Below are 26,075 nucleotides of genomic sequence, written 5' to 3' on the forward strand. Positions count from 1 at the left end.
ACAGGTTATTCAACATAAAGTTTCACTTACTGAAAAAAATCTATTTATGATTTCTAAATTTTGAACAAGTCACCAAATATTAAATAATTATTATAATGATAACTGGTAATATATTTTACCATTTTTTCATGCATTGGTGTATTGTCTCTCCAGGCATCCGCTGTTTTATTCGTGGCGGAGGGAGGACGGTCGTCCTTTTGTGCCAGGTACGGTACTCTCATCCCGAAACCGTATCCTGACGATAAAGAACGCTCCGCTAGAAGCAGACGGTAACTACGTATGCACGTGTACGAGAAAAACTGGAACAACGGTGTCAAAGACCATTACCTTGTCCATGGAAAGTAAGTGTGATATTTTAGCGTAGCTCTCTAAGCCAACTCTTGACTTCCTTAAAACCCAATAAAAGTTGTTAGTTTATAATTATAATTCTTCAACCAATAAAAGTAGTGGGACTGAACAGAAATGAATACACGCATACTTTTAATTGGGTGAAATTAATATACTATTTCACAAAAAGTTTCGTTACATTTCAACACAGTGTATTTCATAGAGTTATGTACAGTGCAGTACACTGTAATATACTTGCGAATTGATTTCCACCACTTGATCACTAATTGTAATGATATGACTTCGAATCACAAAATGCCGTCTATTTTCTGGTATATCTACCGAAAAGTGTCAGAAATGAGGTATTAATTTAAAAATTGTACGGGAATATTCGAACTCTTTTGTAAAGCATCATCATTCCGTCATTCTATTTACTAGAATATACCGTGTCTTCTTTAACTTTCATTTCGCTTCAGCAAAACCATACTTCCCTTATCCGATAGAAAACGTGTTCGCCGATCCCGGGATGACGATCACCTGGAACTGTAAAGCCGTTGCACGTCCTTCGGCAACATATAGCTGGTACAAAAATGGGAACCTCCTTAGAAATACACCTGGTTGGATAGAAATACAGAAAAATGTGTTAAAAATAATCCAAGTAACCAAAGACAGAGATGAAGGAATGTATCAATGCGCGGCAACCAATCAACATGGTACTACTTTCAGTACAGGGCAGTTGAAGGTTCTTTGTGAGTATAAAATGTTCTTTCTTTCAAACTAATAAAGTACTAATACACATTTGATTGAAGATATGCATCGTGAATGGAATGATAAACGTGATACTTAGATACATCTAACTCAGAAAGTGAATAAAGGAGTTGAAATCAGACAAATAACCATTTAACGAAGAAAGTACACAATCTGTGTTAAGAAATACAAAAAGAAACATTACATTTGATTACATTTTACATTTTTAAGCAGTTTTGGTTTTATTTTTGGATTAAGTGGCCTACCACGAATTGATTTCAGAATATTTATTCTGTTATTTCATGCATATTGAAACGGAATTTAAGCTTTGATAACGCATACAGTTACCTCATTCCCAGTAAATACTTTTATGAATTGGTAGTCTCTGACCTATAGTTAATTGGCTCTATATTACTCCCACGACGTCTTGATGTGAGAAAAGTAAATCCAAACTTCAAAAGCCTCAGCCCTTTGAAGATAAATGTCTGTTTAACTGAAGTTTAAAATCAGGATGTAATCGGGGTTTTAGCCCTTAATTCAAACGTAATTTCTACTGCAGCTATAAGCTCAAATTTTATGGTGAACTCCAAATAACATTAGAACACACTGAAGGACTGCATTGATTTAATTCTATATGATTCGTAAGAAATTAACATTGTTGTATCACACTTTGGTGATTAGTCAATACAACTACGATAGAACTATAATTTTGTTCTTTTTAGACTTTGCTCCAAACTTCCACCGGAAACCAATGTCTGAATCCATGCTTGCCGCAATCAATGGGAACATAACTATTCCATGTGGTGTGGAAGGCGCACCATTACCCGACGTATGCGTCTATTTTATAACATTCTCAGATACGTTAAAGCTGGTCAATCACATTTAAGCAACAGTTTATGATATTTTCATTTTATTATGTGTATTATGTTAGAGGTTTGTTAAATGAACAAAATTTAAGGTTTATTACTTAGAGTTAGATCTAGAATTACTCAACTGTAACATGAACGTATTCAGTGGACTATATTTTTCGATTTCAAAATAAATTATAATTTTATATTTTGTATTTGATAGATATTTAAATATTGCAACAATCTGAGCCAAAGGTCAAATTTTATGACAGTCGTTTAGGTGATTATGTCTTGTAATATGTCCTTTGTTAAAACGTAGAGCTGGTGAGCCCATATATCCCATATATAAATCCTTCACCTGACTACTTCGCCTAAATGATTCGTGTACCAGTGATTCGTAAACGATTTGAATAATGAGCTCGATAATTTCAGGGGCCAGGCAAATCACTCAATGTTTTAAACTAACAACCTTCAACTATTGATAATCAGCTTAAACTCCTATAGGCTGGAGATGCTATACTTGACTGGTCCTTTTGTTGAAGTTCCCGTCCGACGATGTGTTTGAATAAACAACATACGGGTCCCATCGCATAAAATCGAAGCTGCAACTCAATATGATTGCAGATATACATATAGCATTAGACTACCTCATAGGTATGTCCCAAATGGTTTGGCGCTACTTCGCCAATAATGTTGAACCTCGTCTGTAAGCTGGAATTTTCCTACTGTCCCAATAAATTACCAGACCATATGACTCTGTCTCATCTTTCTGATGTTCAGCCTGTGTTTACTGTCGTCTATAGCATTCTAGTATCACGTAAAGGTTTAACTTCTATGAGATGACCCTAGAGCTCGAAACTCTGTTACAATTCTGCAACTCTTCTTTAGTGTACGAACTTCAAATCTTTTAGATAATTTATCCGCTCTGAAAGCGTAGTTGCAATAACCTTCTCATCATCGTACTGGGATGAATTACTAGTCGAATTCTCAATGTGTCTTCTTCAATCTCTGGATACAGTATGAATTCGCTGTGTTTTTTTTTTTGGTTGGATTTAACGTCGCACCGACACATGATAGGTCATATGGCGACTTTCCAGGTGGAGGAAGACCCCAGGTGCCCCTCCGTGCATTATTTCACCACGAGCGGGCACCTGGGTAGAACCACCGACCTTCCGTAAGCCAGCTGGATGGCTTCCTCAGATGAAGAATTCAACGCGCCGAGTGAGGCTCGAACCCACATCGATGAGAGGCAAGTGATTTGAAGTCAGCGACCTTAACCACTCGAATTCGCTGTCTGTGTATGTATGTTTGAGTTTAAATACGGTCCATCCGCCCTTTCAGACATTCGAATTCGCTGTCATCCGCCGTCTATGTATTTATACTCTGGCAGAAGTGCGCTTTGATTGGTGCTATTTATATAACTTGTTTCAGATTGGTCCAAATTCGTACATAGTATTTTACAACTCTAACAGATACTTGGTTCCCTTTAACTATTGTATATAGCATAATGTATGATGCTGGGATCCAGCTGTTACCGTAATTAACCGAAATAAGTCTTAAATGACCCAAATTCTATTATTTACAACAATTCAACAATAATTATGACAATAATAGATTGCAGATTGAGTCATGCACTATCTGTGCTAATGTATCACATTTTCAATACATCAAAAATACAAATTATCCTGACAAAGGTTCTCCACACACGGTCGATTTAGACCCATTTTGGCCTCTAGTCGAGAATAGCTTACCTTAGATGGAATAGGCCTCATGCACCTTTCACGCTTCTTACTATATTCCGTAACCGTTAGAAATTATTGTTTAAGGTTACTCATATATCCAAAACCATGCTCCAAATATCTATTATCTAATTACGGTAACGTGAGCATTTAACACATTGATGAATTTGAAAACTTTTGCTGGAAGTTACCCATGGACGCCATCTAAAAGCGGAAGCAGAAGGGCCGTTTAGGTGAAATGAATACCGAGACTTTATTCAATTGATCAGTAAGATTAAATATCACTTCGAAAAGCTAAACGACTTATTTGTTGGGTTTTTTTTTGTTTGAGGCCTTGTCGGTAACCCCTTTTATTATTGTCGTAGCTGGTATGATAGGGATCGGAGAACTATCCGCCTATTAGTTTTACAATATCATATTATCTTCGAATTGTTTAATTATATATTGTTTCCAATTAATCTTGTCTTGACTATTTCTAAAGATACTCTTTGAAAGGAGATGGCAAATTTCAAGCGAGGCAGCGGAGAAATCGAAATAACGTCATTGAGATAGAAACATTACATAACTCCACAAGCCTACTCGGAATTATTCAAGAACTCTTTGCCTGATTCATATTAAAGTAATTGCTCATTAATCACATTAAGAATGATCATATTCATTCTTATTTCTGCACTAGGTGGACTGGTTGAAAAATGGTGCCAGTTTGAATATTGTAAAAGGAGATATGAATGGTCGTGTTGCTATGAACCTGGAATTCGGCTTAGTTATAACAGCTATACAATACAGTGACAGGGGCTACTACACGTGCAAAGCCACCAATATCCTTGGAGACGCGGTGAACTCTACCCAGCTTCATATTGTTGGTTGGTATAGAGTATCAGTATCTAGATATTTAAAGGGAGACAATCAGATTTGAGATGATTATTGCCCCGCAAACCTAGCTTTAGGGTATATATATAGTGGTCATGTTTTAGCCGGTCGGTCGCATTGGTCCAGTGGTAACACTGACTACGAAACAAGGGATCGCCAGTTCGAATCCCCGCTCCACAACCTAAAAGTACTAACATTTGGATTGAAGTCCCTGGTGTGATTTATACCTGGCTTGTTAAACAGCCAGAAAAGTTTCTGGATTTGGAGCACCCCCTGTATCTTGCACTATCCTCTGATAAAAATTACCAGCAGTCTTCTGAAGGTGTCACCAGTATGAGTTACCGGTGGCGTCTATAAGGATAATCTTGAATACAAACAAATTCGTTCGGTCCGTCACCCATTATACACATGATCACGTAGTAGGGGATTTATCACCGGCGCGAAGCGCCGGAGATGAAAATCCCCGAGACGGTAACGTCCGTATATAGATATTCGTCTTTGCTGTTTGCATATACTGAGGCAATTTTTTCGATGTTTTCCGGTTCCGGTTTATGTAAAATCCGCTGACTGGTTGTCTTTATGAACATCCGAGCACCCCGAATCAGTCATAGAAATTCGTAAACCGCGCTAACATGATTATTTTACTTCTTTTTCGTAATGAAAACTGTACATGCAACTGAAAAACACTTTTAAAACAGTAAGGAAGTGTAAAGACCGTCAAGTTTCTGCGTGGAGTGCAAACAAACAAAACAAAATTCTAAAAGCTAGTGCGAGAACGCTGAATGACGTCACCGGCATGGCTTCCGTAAATTTTGCAAAGTATGATATTCGCTGTAAGAGGTATGATGACACTAAATGTAAACTACAGTTTACAGCAAAGTTTCACTTTCTTGAGCGTTGAATATTTCTTTCTAAGCGGATATATAAAAGATAAATCCCCAATGCTAGGCGGTGCCTTAATTCATATTATCGATGTACGGGACGGGCTGCCTACAAGTACAAAATGTGTACACTGATATTGGTATATGGAAGGCGTAAACAACACATTTAATGGATTCCAATCATATTTCATAGAAATGATCGCCATGAAATGTACATTTGTATAACATTCTAGTTTAAGATATGTTGAGACATTTCAGAATTATGCGTTTGTGACAAACTTTCTCCTCACAAAGCGGCGTTGTGGGGTATTAATCATTTTCAGTGAGAGCTCTATAGACTAGTGTATAATATATGTATTACAGATGGCATTGTTTTTACCCAAGCACCAACCCCGAGTACAGTTCAAGTAAACAGAACAGCGTTTATGTTCTGCCACGCGTCCATTGGTCACAATTACGATTTAACATATCTATGGAAATTCAATGGCAAGGAAATAGATTATACATTGTCACCAGAGTATGTTAACGTAAGTATGTATTTGCATTAATATCTGCTTTGTTTGGTATATAGTATACAAAGTACACCGCAGGTCCTGGCTTGTTTGGTATATAGAATACAAAGTACACCGCAGGTCCTGGCTTGTTTGGTATATAGTATACAAAGTACACCGCAGGTCCTGGCTTGTTTGGTATATAGTATACCAAACATAGTATACAAAGTACACCGCAGGTCCTGGCTTGTTTGGTATATAGTATACAAAGTACACCGCAGGTCCTGGCTTGTTTGGTATATAGAATACCAAACATTGTATACAAAGCACACCGCAGGTCCTGGCTTGTTTGGTATATAGTATACCAAACATAGTATACAAAGTACACCGCAGGTCCTGGCTTGTTTGGTATATAGTATACAAAGTACACCGCAGGTCCTGGCTTGTTTGGTATATAGTATACAATGTACACCGCAGGTCCTGGCTTGTTTGGTATATAGTATACAGAGTACACCGCATGTCCTGGCTTGTTAGGTATATAGTATACAGAGTACACCGCAGGTCCTGGCTTGTTTGGAATATAGTATACAAAGTACACCGCAGGTCCTGGCTTGTTTGGTATATAGTATACAAAGTACACCGCAGGTCCTGGCTTGTTTGGAATATAGTATACAAAGTACACCGCAGGTCCTGGCTTGTTTGGTATATAGTATACAAAGTACACCGCAGGTCCTGGCTTGTTTGGTATATAGTATACCAAACATAGTATACAAAGTACACCGCAGGTCCTGACTTGTTTGGTATATAGTATACAAAGTACACCGCAGGTCCTGGCTTGTTTGGTATATAGTATACAATGTACACCGCAGGTCCTGGCTTGTTTGGTATATAGTATACAGAGTACACCGCATGTCCTGGCTTGTTAGGTATATAGTATACAGAGTACACCGCAGGTCCTGGCTTGTTTGGAATATAGTATACAAAGTACACCGCAGGTCCTGGCTTGTTTGGTATATAGTATACAAAGTACACCGCAGGTCCTGGCTTGTTTGGAATATAGTATACAAAGTACACCGCAGGTCCTGGCTTGTTTGGTATATAGTATACAAAGTACACCGCAGGTCCTGGCTTGTTTGGTATATAGTATACAATGTACACCGCAGGTCCTGGCTTGTTTGGTATATAGTATACAGAGTACACCGCAGTCCTGGCTTGTTAGGAATATAGTATACAAAGTACACCGCAGGTCCTGGCTTGTTTGGTATATAGTATACAAAGTACACCGCAGGTCCTAGCTTGTTTGGAATATAGTATACAAAGTACACCGCAGGTCCTGGCTTGTTAGGTATATAGTATACAAAGTACACAGCAGGTCCTGGCTTGTTTGGAATATAGTATACAAAGTTCACCGCAGGTCCTGGCTTGTTTGGTATATAGTATACAAAGTACACCGCAGGTCCTGGCTTGTTTGGTTGTGGCATCAAGCTTCATTACGACCCGTTCTGTTGCAGACGTATAAAGAGAAGAGCTGCTAAGCATTGTTATCAACAGCAAGGTACTAGGCAAAGGTGTATTATAAGACAAAGTGGCCCTTTTATAAGGAGTGACACTAAAAAAAACAAACGCTTTACCTTCTGACTTTTTATTTAGTGCACTTTGTCAAACTGATGTATAAACGACCCCAAATTGTCCTTTTTTAAAATTTAAACATTTGAGAGTAAAACTAACCGACATATTGGTGCTAGACATCGGGGTAAAATAAAAACAATATTTTAAAGCAAAGTAACAATTCATCGTGAATTTTACTGCTATTGAATATCGTTTTTACTATTTTTATTACTAGTATTTGTTGTGTCAGATTTTGTCATATATCGATACATATACAAACCTCTATGTAAATAGACCTATTTGAAATGTTTTAATTTCAAGTGTTTACGAACTGCTTTAGATAAAGATCACACAGACGGACTGCGGTGTTGCTGTGAAATGAATCAAGTCGTATACCAAATGTAAAAGTTCTAGTGATTAAGTTTAGCAAAACTGCTTCTATAACATTTATATTGATTTTTGCACTTTAATATTTTGGAGAAAAAAACATCATTATTATTTTTTTCAGTTTCAAACAAAAATTGTGTGTTTTTGCATATAAAATTTTGGTGTAAGTGTTTGGTTATTATGTTCCAGTTAACCTCTGAATGGCATTTTATTTTCAGGGCCAACGAAACAGCTTAGACGGTTTATACATAACTAATGCTCAGTTTAAAAACTCGGGTGTGTACGAATGCGTTGCCATAACAACGCTACAGTCAATACAGCGATTTGCTACACTAGAAGTACAAGGTAAAAGTCTATGCTATTGAATGTTATATTTTCTAAACAAAAAAACCTCGGCGACGTATTGAAGTAAAAGTGAATAAATATAAATCTATGCTTAGTATGATATAGGGTCTAAATAAATAAATACAAATTTGTGCGTTATATATTGAAGGGTACATGCCAAGGGCAGTCGAGATTTAACTAGTACTTTTTCAGCTTGAAGCTAAGACTTAGATTTCAGCATGACATTTTTAAGTTATTTTTTTAAGTTTTTGGTATATTTGCACACATTATAATGAAACTGCGTGAAGTCCGTGCACACTGTAGCTAACAACAGCTCGGCAAAATTGCAAAGTTATGGAAAATCGAATATTTGTTAAAACTTAATTGTTTGATGATTACGGACCCTTGAGACATGAACAGGTTGCAGATCATTTTATCTGTTGCGTAGGACCGCCGGGGGCCCCAGCAGGTGTCTATCCGGATGTTGACTCTATAACAACGAGATCTGTGCGGCTTACTTGGTCGTTGACGACGGAAATCAATCATGGAGGAGCAATTACAGGTTTTGATATCGAAGCAGAAACTGGTTATCATCCAAACGTCTGGTATGTAGTTGCTTCAGGTAAGTAACGTCACCATTTCGACTTAAATATAATAGCTTCGGGTATAATAACGTTTACTTTAAAGAACGTGCGGAAAATGGTTGTTTCATGTAGAATAAGTGATCAAACTAAGTAGACTATGGTAGCACTGTGTAAAGACCTGATCTGGCAACGTGTGGACTGTATCTTCTTCTCTTAAAATATAAACTATAGTTGCGTTATGAACAGTTCTGTTCAGACAACGCGTGGACTGTAGCTAGTTTAGATACAGTAAAGACTATAGTAGCGTTGTATACAGTTCTGTTCAGACAACGCGTGGACTGTAGCTAGTTCAGATACAATAAAGACTATAGTAGCGTTGTATACAGTTCTGTTCAGACAACGCGTGGACTGTAGCTAGTTCAGATGCAATAAAGACTATAGTAGCGTTGTATACAGTTCTGTTCAGACATCGCGTGGACTGTAGCTAGTTCAGATGCAATAAAGACTATAGTAGCGTTGTATACAGTTCTGTTCAGAAAACGCGTGGACTATAGCTAGTTCAGATGCAATAAAGACTATAGTAGCGTTGTATACAGTTCTGTTCAGACATCGCGTGGACTGTAGCTAGTTCAGATGCAATAAAGACTATAGTAGCGTTGTATACAGTTCTGTTCAGAAAACGCGTGGACTATAGCTAGTTCAGATGCTATAAAGAATATAGTAGCGTTGTATACAGTTCTGTTCAGAAAACGCGTGGACTGTAGCTAGTTCAGATGCAATAAAGACTAAAATAGCGTTGTATACAGTTCTGTTCAGAAAACGCGTGGACCGTAGCTAGTTCAGATGCAGTAAAGACTATAGTAGCGTTGTATACAGTTCTGTTCAGACAACGCGTGGACTGTAGCTAGTTCAGATACAATAAAGACTATAGTAGCGTTGTATACAGTTCTGTTCAGAAAACGCGTGGACCGTAGCTAGTTCAGATACATTAAAGACTATAGTAGCGTTGTATACAGTTCTGTTCAGAAAACGCGTGGACCGTAGCTAGTTCAGATACAATAAAGACTATAGTAGCGTTGTATACAGTTCTGTTCAGAAAACACGTGGACCGTAGCTAGTTCAGATACAATAAAGACTATAGTAGCGTTGTATACAGTTCTGTTCAGACATTGTGTGGACTATAGCTAGTTCAGATACAATAAAGACTATATTAGGAATGTGTGCAGTTCTGTTCAGGCAGCATGTGGACTGTAGCTGATTCAGGTGCAATAAAGACTATAGAAGCGCTGTGTACAGTTCTTTTTAGGCAATATTTGGACTGTAGCTGCTTCATGTACAACAAAGAGTATAGCAGCGTTGCTTACAGCGACTTGTTCAAGCGACTTGTGGACTGTAGCTACTTCGAGTACAACAAAACTATAGAAGTGTGGTGAACAGTTCTGTACAGGCAACATGAGGACTGTAGCTTCTTCGTTTACAATAAAAACTACAGTAGCGTTGTGTACAGTTCTGTTCATGCAAAGTGTGGACTGTAGCTGCTTCAAGTACAAGAACACTATAGTAGCGCTGTGTACAGTTCTGTTCAGGCAAAGTATGGACTGTAGGTACTTCATGTACAATACAACCAGGTAAGGATATTATACATTTCACATGTAACAATAAATTGTTTGACCTGTAGTTTTTATTACTTGTTTTAGATGTCCAAGAATATGTAACTGTCACGGAAGCTAGCAATTTAGGGAAACGTACTGACCAGCGCGCCATAACAGTACATCAGCTGATACCTAACACTAATTACAGGTTCAGGGTTCGAGCCATTAACGCATTCGGGAGAGGTCAGGAGGCCAGTAAACCATCATGTAAGCAGTTGATGTTAATATCATGGTGGTGTCGTTTATAGATTTGTCTACGAGATGTTTTTTTTGTTTCTTTTCAAGGGTAAATAAAATACTTAAGTAACCAAAAGTGTTTTGATTTGACATAGTCTATCAAATTTTGCAACTTTTCAAGACGTAACTTTACGTTAAGTTCACTTTAAACTCGATTTGTTTACTTCAATCTTTAAAAAGGTGAAATGAACTTGTATTCAAGTTTAAATATTATTTTTATAAGTTTAATTTTACGATAAATTTACCTGTTTTCTATATAACAGCGTTCGTGAAGATTGAACAAACTGCACCAATTATAGCACCTAGGCACGTGTCTGGTGGTGGCGGGAAAGTAGGAACGTTAACCATAACATGGGAGGTAACTGTGAATTAAACACTTCAAACTTTCAAAACCGAAGTACTTCCCCTACCTGTTCTTCATATCTTAGAAAAAATCAGTTGTTTGAAGAACTATTGATTAAGGAACACTAGACGAAATATCTCCGTATTTAGTAATTCTAAGAGCACGGCATTTTTCTTACACCTACAAAAATAACATTTCTTGACAGATCTATTCAAATTTCGTTAATGGTGAAAAAGACATTAGGAAATGACAAAAAATCAGTGACACGCTGTAATCCTACTCGAGACTGGATAGAATATTACTGAAAGACCTGTTCTACAAGGTACTAAATGTGCCAAAAACTGAAAAAAAAAATCAAAAAAATCAGCATCTACCCCGAGGAAACACATTTCTGACCGAATAACCGACCTTGTAAACGTCTGCATACATTCTCGGAGTTCACTCAGTCGAAGGGCACATTATATATCCGACGTAGAAAACTGAAGAATCTTAAAGGGGATTGACAGTCGAGTCGAATAATAATTGAACCACATAAAACCACAACTCAAGACGCAAAGTAAACATCATTCTTTTATTTTCAAGTGCCTAGTTCGTAAAATGTAAACAGAAGCATAAAAATGCTTAAATCGTAGTAAAATACGTTCCGCGGATAAAATAATGTCGTTTTAACACACAGAACTAAAAACAAAAAATAGGCACTATTTTATTGGGACTTTTTTTCGACTTCATCACAGAGTGCATTTTCGCCACTAACCATGTATTCCTTCTCTCCACCTCCCTCCCCATCCCTTCCCCACTAATAATCTTAAAAAAGCAAACAGTATTTATTTCTAAGCAATGCGTTTATGCGAAAACAAATTTAAGAGCTTGAATTGTTCTCCTATTGCAAATCAAAATGTAAACTTGACTAATGAGATTCCAACGCTTAGTTTCTTGTTCATACTTTATTTACCTTTAGATATTAGATGAGTCTGAGCACTGTGGGTCCAATCTTATATACTACGTCTACTGGAAGAGACAAGGAGATACGAAAGACTGGAAATTGGTAAGCTTGCTTCCACTCTTTAATTGGTAAATACTCCAATTTATTTAATTTCTAATGAGCAAATCACTGAAAGTTCATTGAATTCAATATAAAGACATTTCATGGAAGTCGTTTAACGACTGGTAGTTGTTTTTCATGTGCCATTATATATGTAATATCTACATTTTTTCCAGACACAACTTGAGCATATTGGAAACCTCGTTTCTTGTTTCAGTACTTTTTAAGAGTTCTTTAATTTTAGGAAAAAGCTGATAACGACAGGGCTTTAAAAGAAGGGCGTTATGTTGTTACAGTGGGGACAGATAACTATTATCTTCAGTACAGGGTCAAGGTCGGAGCGTACAATGATAATGGGCACGGTCCAAACTCAACAGAGCAGATCATATACTCGGCAGAAGGAAGTGAGTATAATTCTTCTTGGGACATATGTAATAAATTATAGTCGTCCCGGTCTTTAGGAACCACTTTTGGTACATACATGCAAAACAAACAAAAAAACAACAACCCCCCCCCCCCCCCCCCGCAAAAAACAGGTGTTTTATACATAATATTAAATCAACGAAATAGTGACCTTTTAATACAGTTTATATAATTGTACTATTTTTGCAGGGGGGACTTAGTACAACTTTGACAGTGTTGATCAAGGTATTTGTAGGCTTGATGGTAAAAATGTTTGAGAAATGCAAAACGGGTCAAAATGACTGCAGCTACAACTGAAAGTTAGTTGTAGTTGGGAATGTATATCATGTGTGCAGTTTGAGGTATTCTGTCTCCGTTTGTAGTTGCAATTAAGGCGAAAAGAAAAAGACGTGCACTGCTAACAGATCTAATTTACATTTCAGGCAGCAAAGCATGTTATGTCTTTCTTTGCAACCAGTATTACTGTGTATATAATTTACAGTGCCTAACAGTGAGGCTGTTTTAAAAGACGTAATACCTTACGTTGCAACCAACATTACTGTTTATATTGATGACAGTACCTATCAGTGTTCCTATACCACAAGATGCAATGTTTTACTTTGCAACCACTAGTATTACTGTTTAAATTGTTTACAGTATCTTACAGTTTTCCTTTATCACAAGATATAATGACGTACAATAATTACCGCTGCAATTATGTTTCATTCTTTACAGTGCCTAACACTGCGCCTGTGTCACAATATGCAATGACATATAATGCTACCAGTATAATCGTGTACTGGGATGTTGTCCCCGATACTAGAGAGGCTATAAAAGGACGTATTGCAGGATATCGGGTATGTATGATTATTTGATTTCCTACCCTCATAAAATGTACTAAGTTATAACGGAGGAGGGTGAAGTTGGGTGATACCTAATTTTTATTTGTTTTACAATTTGCAATTTATTGGCAAAAAGTCATGCTACTACAGTATAACTCAGATTGTTTTAACAAAACTTGACAAAACATACTACATATGACTCACATATAGTATAGACATGAAAAGGTAAAAATGTAGATTTCATGGAGGCATCTTCACTGAAATTTTGTTTCTGGTCCGGCGGCAGTGGTGCGCACAGCCATACTTATGAAAACACAGTTTCTTACACGCAAAGGAAATCATTTGAAAATTGTATCAACTGAAATAGCCCGCAGGCACTCGTAATATACAGTTAGTTCACTCATTTTATTTTTGTATCTAGATACACTACTACGCAAATATCCACGATCAGGATCCGTTCGGTTCGGAGCCAGACCCCATTTTAAACCAGATTTTAACGAAAGATGTCTACGGTCAAACAGAGCACGTCCAGTTGATAGGTTTGATCCCAAATATGGAATATTTTGCACGTGTTCAAGTCTTTAATGGCGCCGGTTTTGGACCGAAAGGGGAGTGGCGCAGATCAGAAACTTCTAATTTGCGTAAGTTATCAGACAAATATAAATGTGATACCTATTTTTTCTGAGATATCGCAATGTTTGACAAGTTTGTTTGCTTAAAATAATTACAGATCAGATACAGTGTTCTTTGATATTGACTTGCCACATACAGTATAGACACTAAAAGGTAAAGTGTAGATTTCCTGGAAGAATAGCTTACAGTAAACACAGTCAGAGCTAGGCATCGCAAAGTAAAACTGCCACAAATGGACACTGTAGTGGCGGGAAAACATTTTAGACTTGTTTTAGAATAGAAGTTTGTTGATCTACTTAAAAGTTGACCCACCTAAACCTATAACTATCTATTATGCAACAGATTATACGTACACTTCATGTTCTGATTGAAACAGAAGCAGATTTTCAAAAAAAAAATAACTTAGCACGAATGACAAAACAAGGCATATAAGCAAAGTTTTCCAACGTTGAGCATCATTTCATATTAATGTTTAAAAAGAATTCCGAGGGGAAGCATCCCGCACACATTGAAATTTTTAGTGATGAATCATTAGTTGCATGAAAAGGACGAAATTCGAGAGAATGTTTTAAACAGCTTTAAATATACTAGTAGATATTCAGTTAATGGAACTTCAGTTCAAGCGGTATAGTTAAGGTAAACACATTATATATGTAAACCCTTTAAATAACAAAGAAACGTTATATTTTAAAGTGTATGTCAAAAGGTACAAATGAGAGAAAAAGTAGTCTATTTCAGCCCTACATGATCACCCAACGTTTGTGACCGTGTACCAGCAGGGCCCTAACAGTGTGTTGGTTAAATGGAGGGGTGTAGGGGCCTACCCTCTGGAAGAATCTCTGCAGGGTTATATTGTGAGTATAAAATGCGTGGATATGATAGCAGTTTATGTTAGGTTACAATGTTAGCAATCTTCTACTATAATTTACCCAATTAGAACTTAATGTTTGTGAATACTATATCCACTTTTTCAACGTTAGATATCTCTCATTTTTTTAGCCTTGAACTGCCGGTGCTTAAAGGTTATAACACACTAAATAGTTGTTGTTCTTTATCCTATATAAAATTGACCTAATTCCAATGACCGCAGCACACATCAGGACCCATTTTAAATTTTTGTAACCTACATTTTCTTGAAGAATGTTGTCAGTACTAACTAAAATTCAAAAGAAAAGTGGGGGTCATGTTTGATGCAAGAAAAGTAATTTCAGTCAAACACACAAACTGCAAAATCAGCTAAAAAATGAGACCCCAAATTATACTGGTGGTGTATGATCTACGTTTCCATGAAAAATTTTGTAATGTTGTTATTTCATTATGAAAATGCTACCTACATGTCAAGCATAGATCTGTCCTGTGATTTTACCAAAAAAATTGCAAAGAAAATAAGGAAAATAGCTCTACAGAGCAAAAAAACTGAGGACTATTTGTATCCGACATTATGCGACTACCATTTTTTTCGCGCCATTTTTCTTTTTAGTGTCTGTATGCCTAAACTTAGTTCATCTGTACAGCAATCAAGTATGTTGTTGTTGTTGTTTAGATATGTTTGACTATATGGTTAATGTTCGCTTATATGTTTGAAAGCTTTACTTGATTTAAAAATGATATTTGATATTCTTTATATTCAACGCCAACATGTGGAAAAACATTTTATTTATTATATTTAGTAATAAGGAACTGCAGAGAATTGTCTAGGAAATATAATTGGATTGTATACTACAGGTAGAACTACGCAAAAAAAAAAAGAAAAAAAAACAACAAAAAAAACTCCAGATGACTAAATTACGTTACACTTGTGATCTTGTGATCATATTAGTTGGTTTCGTAAATTAATGTTCTGTTCTGCTCTTTTCATGTGACATTGTTTCTTTTTGTCGAATTAAGAGTGTGGTAGATACATCTGGAAGCATGTTTTTTTAATGTCATTACTTTTTCTGTATAGCTGAGGGTTTGGAAGTTACAAGAGGACTTAAGGACGGCGACAGATACTAAGGTTGGTAAGGTGAACGAAGCGGTTATAGAGGGCTTACAACAGAACTCAGTATATATTCTCAGGGTTCTCGGATACAGTCGTGCTGGGGACGGTGGGCTCAGTGAGGCTGTCTACTTCTCCTTAGCAGGTGAGAGTCTATTACGCATATAAAACTATCTCTAAACGTTTTTAGTCCCCTACTGGTTGAAAACCAGTTTCGGGGACTATAGGAATGCGCTTTTCCGTCATTCCGTCATTCTGTCATTCCGTTATTCTGTCATTCCGCCATTCCGTCCGTCCGCAATTTCGTGTCCGGTCCTTAACTCTTTTATCCATGAAGGGATTTTAATATTACTTGGCACAAATGTTCCCCATGATGAGACGACGTGTCATGCGCAAAACCCGGACCCTTAGCTTAAAGGTCAAGGTCACAGTTGGAGGTCAAAGGTCAACAGGGTTTTTTTCCTGTCCGGTCCATAACTCTCCCATCCATGAAGGGATTTCAATATCACTTGGCACAATAGTACCTCATAATAAGACGATGTGTCATGCACAACTTTCAGACTCCTAGCTCAAAGGTCAAGGTCACACTTAGCAGTCAAATGTTAACATGGCATGAACAGGGTCTGTTTCGTGTCCGGTCCTTAACTCTTTCATCCATGAAGGGATTTTAATATTACTTGAAACAAATGTTCCCCATGATGAGACGACGTGTCATACGCAAAACCCACACCCCTAACTTAAAGGTCAAGGCCACAATTGGAGGTCAAAGGTCAAAAGGGCTTTTTTCTGTCTGGTTCATAACTCTCTCATCCATTAAGGGATTTTAATATCAATTGGCACAATTGTACCTCATAATAAGACAATGTGTCAGATCCCTAGCTCAAAGGTCAAGGTCACACTTAGCAGTCAAATGTTAACATGGCATGAACAGGGTCTGTTTCGTGTCCGGTCCATAACTCTGTTATTCATTAAGGGATTTCAATATTACTTGGCACATATGTTCTCCATGATGAGACAGCATGTCATGCGCAAATCCCGGAGCCCTAGCTCAAAGGTCAAGGTCACAATTGGGGGTCAAAGGTCAGTCGGGCTTTTTCCCTGTCCAGTCCATAACTCTGCCATCTATGAAGGGATTTTGATATTACTTGGCACAAATGTTCCCCATGATGAGACAACATGTTCTGCGCAAAACCAAGACCCCTAGCTTAAAGGTCAAGGTCACAATTGGAGGCCAAAGGTCAATAGAGTTTTTTTCCTGTCCTGGCCAGAACTCTGTCATCCATCAAGGGATTTTGATATTACTTGGCACAAATGTTCCCCATGATGAGACAACATGTTCTGCGCAAAACCAAGACCCCTAGCTTAAAGGTCAAGGTCACAATTGGAGGCCAAAGGTCAATAGAGTTTTTTTCCTGTCCTGGCCAGAACTCTGTCATCCATCAAGGGATTACAATATTATATGGCATAAATGTTCCCTATGATGAGATGACATGTCATGCACAACACTCAGAAACTTAGCTTAAAGGTCAAGGTCACACTTTTAGATCAAAGGTCAATAGGATTTTTTTCCTGTCCAGTCTATAATTTTGTCATGCAAAACAGGATTTAAATATCAGTTGGCACAAACATTCCCCTGGATGAGACAACATGGGCGCAAAGCCCGGGCCCTAGGTCTAAGGTCAATGTCATACTTAGAGGTCAAAGGTGAAATTCAAGAATGACTGTCTGGAGCATTTCTTCTTTATGCATGGAGGGGTTTTAATGTAACTTGGCACAAATGTTCACCACGATGAGACGAATTGTCATGCACCAGAACCAGGTCCCTAGGTCTAAGGTCAAGGTCATACTTAGAGGTCGATGGTCAAATTCAAGAATGACTTTGTCCGGAGCATTTCTTCTTCATGCATGGAGGGATTTTGATGTAACTCGGCACAAATGTTCACCACCATGAGGCACACTTTTTTAGAATTACGTTCCTTTGTTGTTACTATAAATAGATTATATTGTAACTTTTTTATTACTGGCCGTAGGGAAAAATCGTGACTTTTCTGTGGTACAACATGCATATTACATCTAATTTTTAGGTGTATTTTGATCTATCTCCACCTGGTAAAGAGTTTCTTGTGGACTTACATTATACAGATATATATTTTTTTTTAGGATTAATTTCACTTTGTTGTTACTATAAATAATTTTTATGATAACCTTTTGTATAATCGGTCAAAAAAATTCCAAATGAAAACAACTGTACGTTTTTATATATGCAAATTTTAATCCAAGTGCTTTGTTATATTATATTGTATATACAGTGGAACCAGTCTAATCCGAACATGCTCGGACCAGAAAAAAAGTGCGGATCAGAGGGGTTTTCGGATTAGAAAGGTTTCTATTTTAGAATGAAACATTATGCTGTTTGTCACACATGAAGTGTAAATTTATCTTTTTGTGTACAGACTTATAAAAATTATCAAATTATAAGCAGCATGTAGATTGCTTTAAGGTAATGTAAATTTCATGTTAATTCAACTTCTCAATATCACTTGTAAACATTTTTTCACCACTCCTACATTCCCAGAAAATGTAATGATCGGATTTAGTACCACTTTCAGTGTTTAAATGAACAAATTGCACAAAAATCTTTTGAGGAAGGTACAGATTGATAGGATCTATACATTGGCAGTTCTTATTGCACGTATGTCTATTCTTACAAATTTCTGTTCAGACAAACTATCTGAACTTGCTTCCTTCACATCTGTGCTTATTGCATGGATCCACAAAGCAAAACTCTGACAATGACATGACTTTTGATTACCAGTGTTGGGGCCTATTGGTTGACACCATTATAAAGAGTAATAGCTAAAATTGTAAACAGACTGAAAAATGTCAAAAGTGAGCAAGATTTACATCAGATACATTGACTAAGGTTCGTATTAGAAAGGTAGATTCTAATGTAATTAGATATAAAAATCGCAAAAGTTTGTTCGGTTTTCAGAGTAGAGAGGTTTCGGATTACAAGGGTATTTTTACAATAGAGAATGAATAAGAAAAATGGGACCAAATGATTCGTTCAGTTTAGAAAGGTTTTCGGATTAGAGGGGTTCGGATTAGGGAGGTTCCACTGTATAGTACAATATTGTTTATACATTGACATATATCAGTTCATTATGTTATACTGCAGTAGAGAAAATAAGGTGCCTCCAGTAGGGGACTTTGTATTGCATGGCAATACTTCATTCACTTGTTTTTTCTTAACTAAGACTACATGTACTGTTAAATGATAAAAAAGTCACAATTTCCAATCAGCTTAGGACCTGTGTGCTACGAACTACTTCCACAGTTTGAAATAGATTCCAATGAATCTTAATGCACATGATCACTATGGAGTATGAATTTTCTTGGCATATTTTGTAAAGGTCATTTTTGAAATTGCAGAGTAATATGCCGTTGCATTTAGACAGAAGTTCTTATTTCTCCTGAAAATTCCATAGTGCCGGGGTATTAATCACATTCAGAGATAGCTCTAGTTGAGAGTCGTTTAGCTAGCTATATTTTACATTTTCGCTTATAATCTCCAAGGAAAAAGTACAGATGCTGTTAGGAAGCTGTGCTAATGCATGCCGATGTTTTATATAAATCATACACCCCAGCCCATTGAAGGAATTCCTTTGTTTAGGTCCGTACGCCATTTGGTTTCCGATCAATAGCTGGAGAACGCTGGGCAACTGCATTGTAATTCTGATGATAAGATTATATCTGTCGTTTTCGGGTCCTCTTAGTCAAATGGCCAAAATCTCAGTTACATTTAGACTTGAAATTGTTTGCGATCAATGAATAGATGACCATTTGGCCTACAGTACCGTGAGGACGGTCTCTAAACATTATCGTTTTAGTCAGTGTGTGACTGTTTTGTTCGGTGGTCAGTAGATGAAAGGTCAAAGTGAAATTGTGGCTAGCAACAGTTTCAGACAGTCAACTTGAGATGTATTTCCTTCGTCAGTAGTTGGTCCCTATTGTTTCGGGTGTCAGTAAGTTAAAGGTCAAGCTAACAGTAAACTTATGTAGAAACCCATAGAACCGGTATTTTAGTCCGTAACAGTTGCTTATGAATGGAAAAAAAATAACTGGAAACTCGTCGAATCTGAACATGATGTTTTGTCCAGGGGCTGCTCGAAATAGAGCGGTTGCTGATAGGCACATTATTGTAGATAATTGAACTTTTGTTAGCACAACATGTGTTATAAGTTATTCATGACATTAGAATCCTAATAAGTGATTGTATTTCTAGGTAAAGATGGCCAAGCGCTCAACATTCCGATAGATCCAACAACTTCTCAAATATGTTATTCTGACGAATATACCAGAACATGTGGAAGTGACGGCATCACAGGAGAATCATTTTATATAACTTTTGTGACAATTTTATATTTTATTCTTGCCAAAAGCACTCCGTTATTCTGAAGAGATATTTCTATTTCTTTTGTGATGAAATATGATTCTAAGATTGTGTCTGTTTTTTCGGCGACGCTGTCTAAATTCCTTTTCGTTACCTATGCCACGTGACTTCAGTTTGCAAATCAAACTACTTGATAACGCATTATAGATGATTTATCAAAATGGAAGATTTATGTAACACACTGCCTGATTGGACGAGAGTGTCAATTTCTTTCACTCTGTTGATTGTGCTACGCTGAGTGAAATGTAGACAAAGCGTTTATCCTAAACGACGCTGTTCACAGTTTTAAAGCTAACTTTGGCTCAGTATATTTAGCAAGAATATTGATATATCTCAAAATGATAAGTAAGTTTAATAAATATGATAAAAACCTGTTCAAATACCAACATATATCAAATTAAAGAAAGAGCTGAATACGGTCTGCGTATCACATGAATAAGGGTGTGATAAGAGTCTTTTATGTAGAGAAGTGATTTTTAAAAGATTTTCCTTGTTACAATAGTCGTCTGTATATGAAAAGGTTTCTTGCTTTTGTGACTTATTCAGATTGCATATTAAAATGAGTACTTGTTTGCTTTGATATATTTGTTATAAATTATTTAACTGATTTATTATATATGAATATTTTTCTTTAGTATGGTATGCAAATATTGAACTCAGCTGAAATCTGTTTTATTATATATATGCTATATAATGACTGAATCTCATTACACTGAAATGAAGGTACGCTGCATACAGTTTATTTATGTGATATGACTACGGTCAAACTTTGCTTATAAGACAGAAATATTGAAATAATTACAATTGTATGTTTTGCTTGACCTTCACGTTTTATAGGTGTGACGTCATTGTGCAAAGATTCATGAATAGCGAATATGCATTTGTTAAAGTGGGATCAGTTGGCCTATTTTAGAAATAAATAAAAACAATAAATAAAAAAATCCTTTTATTGATTTTTTTTCTCATGTATTCTAATCAAACTTGATTTGTAGCATCTTTATTAGGCCCGCAGCCAACTTTGTTCAGCTGGGACATTGAACCCCTTTTAGGGGCTGCTAGAGCTAAAACTAGAAATGCCTTTATACAGCGTCTCATGAACAGCTTGGTGGATCTTTGTCATACTTGGTCTGGAGCATCATTATAAGGTCCTCTTCTAAATTTATTTATATAGGAACTTGGGCCCTATTAGGGACCACTATAGCTAAAAATAGATATGCCTTTCTTCGCATTAACCACTAAAATGTAATGGATTTTTATCAAACTCGATGTGTAACAATATCGTATGGTCTCCTGCTATTTTGTTACAAATGGGGATAGGGACCAATTTAGCTAAAAATATAAACACGTTTAATGACCTCTTCTCAAGAACCGCTTCATGAATCTCCATCAAACTACTGTAATTATTCGTCTCGTCTAAGGATAAACGAAACAAAATTGCAACCCTACGAAACCTTTGCGAAAACTTAAAAGAGAACCATTTAAATTGTTAAAGTGCGGTGTTTAGTTTTGCAATTTGAAAAATGTTAGATGAAAGATGAATGTTAGATGAAAAATTCATAAACTTCTTTCCTTATTACAATTCGCCGACCATCATTTTTAAAGATATTTCTTGTTTAGCTATGGAGTGAGTACATCAAATGAGTAAAAACTCAATTAAAGGCATGCTTAATAATTGATTTTCTCAGAAGCTGTCATACGCTTTAAAATCAACACAGTTTATGCCGGTTGTAGTATACAACACAAACGTGACCAATACGAGTATTTTCCACAGACTAAAATGTTTTGCATGATTTGGTTTACTAAATCTTATCATTAATATATGAATATGAATGAGTGTATTGTAACTTTAAATCGACTATACTGCACAAGGAATCCTTCTTAAGCTTATTTTCAGCACAACGAAAGATAAAAATTTACTAAAATTAAAAAAAAATCTTTCGAGACATTTGTTTACCCGGGCTACCCTTGGTAAATAGTATCAAATTTGGGCATTAGATATTTAGGAAGAATATTTTCTTGTGTGCAACAAAATGAGCCATCCTGACATGAGCATAGTTTTGTCAAATTCGTACAATTTCCATACCCGCATGAAATAATCTTTGACATCAAAGCATGATATTGATCTTTTGTTTCTTGCTCGCGATATATCTTATTTTTTGTTTGAGGAATACGTTTGTTTATTTTATATTTACAACCACACATGAAAATGTCATAGAAAAAGGGCTCTTTCATTCCAAATACAATCTTGTAAATGGTGGATAAGTGTGCAAAGTTATTTGACCATCGTTCCATGCATTTAAGAGTATTATAGTTAAATTGCATATCTACATGAACAAATTGCAAACCGGAAACTCAAATACATAAAATGTTTAACCACTTACTAGCAGTATGAAGCTGGAAGTTTCTGATCTGAGTATTTCATATAGCACGTTGATTTGCTATGCTGTATGTGAGGGTCAAGCACATATCTATTGGATGTCTTGAAGGAGGGAAATTTTTATCTTGATTTTCCCTTTAACATGTGCTACAAAGATTCGGGGAGCACCCAAAAGAAGTGCTTTCATAAAACAACAACATTTATACTGCACAATGCGCTCGCATTGTAGTCACGTATCACTCGTAGATAACATTTCAGTCTATGTCATGCATATTGTAAATCAATTGCTTGAAACATTAAGTAATCATTGTAAATATTTACTTTACAGTCATCGAAATCATGCATAATATCCACTGATGTTTTTAGTTTCATCGTTTTTAACGAATATATGCAGTTTGTTGTGTAAAGGTAACACAGGTCTTACTGTGTTATAACATCTGACGAATTCCGACAGTTTGCTGGGTCCCTGGGCATCAACGTATTCCGAGGGATTCTGAAAGTGCTATAACGGTAAGCACATATTCTACCATAAAACGTGTAGATCTCGAAAGCCATATTAAATAAAAACAATAATGTTAATAGGCGTTGATTATCTTCTAGGCTTGCTAAATGTTTTTATTACATGTCATATCATCATGCCGAACCCGCATATATGAAAATGTATATTTAGCAACACGTGATCTCCTTTTGATAGACGTTTACTCTTTTACAGTAAAACACACATTGGAAACCGCACTAATAGCAGTTTTATGCTAGACTATTTTGAATGGCAAAAACTTATGTCCTTGTTTTGTTTATATTGATATATTTTGATTATTACAGCTTGAAAAGACTGTGTCAATATTATTATATTATAGTATATTATACTCCAAGAATGTTTCGAATGGCCTAAGATGATATTTATGTTGGACTGGTATTGAAAAATCATGATTATTAAAGATTGATAAGACTGGCTGTCAAAACTGATATTATAATATGTCTCAAGAATGTTTTATGCTTGTTTTGTTAGCACTGATCGTTTAATGTTCACGGTAGCTAATTATACAGTGATCGAGGCATTGTTAGCCGTATAGAGCCTGCGCCGTATACAGCTCACATGTGAGCTGTATTCGTAGACTATAAAACCGTATATAGCTTACATCGAATACAGCTCACGTCAAAATGCTGCATATCCCTGTATATATAGCTCATTTTTGATAGGTTGTAATTGAGAATCAACAATATCGTTATTGAACACTACATTATCACCACCGTCGTCAACATCATCATCATCATAATCATTGTCATTTTCGTCGGCATTACAACCGCCAGCATCAGTAGCAGCAACAACAGTAACAGTCGCAGCATGATCACTACCAACACTTCAGCATCCACAACCATCACCATAATCATCATAATGCATACCTTGGGATATGTAGCTTTCAACAAATAGACATTTTAAAGCATGCACACAGACGAATGGGTGCTGTTACTTATGCTACTACTTCTATAACTTCCGCTACTACTACTACTACTACTACTACTATTACAACTGCTGCTGCTACTTCTGCTATGACTTCTGCTTCTGCTGCTTCTGTTGCTACTGCTACTACTGCTAATGCTACTGTACTGCTGCTACTACCTCTGCTATGACTTCTGCTACTGCTGCTAATAATGCTGCTGCTAGCACTACTATTACAACGACGACGACGCTGATGATGATGATGATGAAAACAAGTATGTTTAATACTGACCATGTAAGCTATATACGTTAAGGTGACAGACCTATCTGAAAATATGTGTATATCCAACTTGTACAGCTTACGTAAGCTGTATTCGTTGCATGTTCACAGATAAAGCTCATCGTAAGCTGTATTCGTTGCATGCTCACAGATAAAGCTCATCGTAAGCTGTATGCGTTGCATGTTCACAGATAAAGCTCATCGTAAGCTGTATTCGTTGCATGTTCACAGATAAAGCTCATCGTAAGCTGTATGCGTTGCATGTTCACAGATAAAGCTCATCGTAAGCTGTATTCGTTGCATGTTCACAGATAAAGTATGTTCACAGATAAAGCTCATCGTAAGCTGTATTCGTTGCATGTTCACAGATAAAGCTCATCGTAAGCTGTATGCGTTGCATGTTCACAGATGAAGCTCATCGTAAGCTGTATTCGTTGCATGTTCACAGATAAAGCTCATCGTAAGCTGTATTCGTTGCATGTTCACAGATAAAGCTCATCGTAAGCTGTATGCGTTGTCAACCACCCATTGCTCATGCGTGAGCGATATCCGGCACAAGCTCTATGCGTCGTAAGGCATAAATCTATCTGCTACATTGTCACGTATGTATAATACTTCCATTTTTGACTCTATTCGCGTTTATGCTCATAAAAGGTGATACAGTAGGGTTCGTACTTGGAATATATCATATTTTAACGAGATCTTAAAGTCGTGCATGTTCAAGATTTTATCACCGCGACGTGTACGTCTGTTACATATTGTCACGTGTGTTTGTGTCCTGTCTACCTACCAGTTTGTGACTGTGTTCAAGTACATTGGGTAGCACAAGAAGTCAAAGCAGTTCATACATGGATGTATTGTACGTGACTTTTATGAAAGCAAAATGTCATTAGTAAAGATATGCTATTTACAAAGCTTTGATGAAATGGAAACCAACCGATTAAAGGCCAAAGTTCCAGACTTTAGATATTGACCATAATTGTTGTGATTTAAACATACCCAAAACAATTGTTTTCAATCTTGATTTTTTCTATTTCTTTCTTTTCCTGCCTGGGTAAAACTGAGCATTGGTAAATTTTACTCTGCATTCTTATAATTGTAAACAAGTAACATCGCTTACCTTCCGGTTAAAACATAAGCATAACCTTCCTGTTAAAACTTAAGCGTAATCTAGGTGCGAAATGGTTGTTTTTTAAAAGTGGGAAAGTAAAATGCGTTTTTTCAAAGATTTAAGGAATACTAAGTAATATTTTTTGTGGACTTTTATGTATTTGTGATGGATTATCATGTGAAAGTCGGAATATAATGACTAAAACAAAAGATAAAAAGAGAAAAAACAGAAACAGCAGTGATAATGAGAACAATGGTAGAAAAATTCAAAAACAGAGAGGCCCGTCTGGGGATACGGACAAAGATAGTGATATAGCGGTGAGTGACATTTTAAACTGGACAAATTCAGTGCTTTATGGAGATGATAATGAGGATAATGGTGAAAATAATGTATTTTTGAATGGTAGCGTGGATGTTGTAAGAACTAGTAGTGATCACTCAAAAACAATGGCGGACAAACAAACAGAGCCAACTAATCG

The 26,075-nt window shown here is 36.5% G+C and overlaps 1 protein-coding gene across 5 annotated transcripts in view; it reads left to right on the forward strand.

The window, feature by feature from the left end:
* Positions 1 to 21,329, forward strand: part of LOC123526327 (contactin-like) — a 62,210-nt gene extending 40,881 nt beyond the window's left edge. For all 5 annotated transcript variants that reach the window (XM_045305424.2, XM_045305426.2, XM_045305425.2 and 2 more), the window contains 16 exons: positions 154 to 341; positions 804 to 1,076; positions 1,797 to 1,903; positions 4,338 to 4,524; positions 5,776 to 5,939; positions 8,117 to 8,243; positions 8,671 to 8,844; positions 10,504 to 10,665; positions 10,959 to 11,053; positions 11,997 to 12,083; positions 12,325 to 12,484; positions 13,218 to 13,339; positions 13,746 to 13,965; positions 14,696 to 14,811; positions 15,903 to 16,080; positions 20,221 to 21,329. In XM_045305424.2, the coding sequence (XP_045161359.2) occupies positions 154 to 341; positions 804 to 1,076; positions 1,797 to 1,903; positions 4,338 to 4,524; positions 5,776 to 5,939; positions 8,117 to 8,243; positions 8,671 to 8,844; positions 10,504 to 10,665; positions 10,959 to 11,053; positions 11,997 to 12,083; positions 12,325 to 12,484; positions 13,218 to 13,339; positions 13,746 to 13,965; positions 14,696 to 14,811; positions 15,903 to 16,080; positions 20,221 to 20,393 (2,533 nt within the window). In that variant the 3' untranslated portion in view covers positions 20,394 to 21,329. The remainder of the gene's footprint in view (positions 1 to 153; positions 342 to 803; positions 1,077 to 1,796; positions 1,904 to 4,337; positions 4,525 to 5,775; positions 5,940 to 8,116; positions 8,244 to 8,670; positions 8,845 to 10,503; positions 10,666 to 10,958; positions 11,054 to 11,996; positions 12,084 to 12,324; positions 12,485 to 13,217; positions 13,340 to 13,745; positions 13,966 to 14,695; positions 14,812 to 15,902; positions 16,081 to 20,220) is intronic.
* Positions 21,330 to 26,075: the final 4,746 nt, after the last annotated feature.

Source organism: Mercenaria mercenaria, chromosome 14 (genome assembly GCF_021730395.1).
Source record: "Mercenaria mercenaria strain notata chromosome 14, MADL_Memer_1, whole genome shotgun sequence".
In the NCBI taxonomy this organism is placed as follows: Eukaryota; Metazoa; Mollusca; class Bivalvia; order Venerida; family Veneridae; genus Mercenaria; species Mercenaria mercenaria.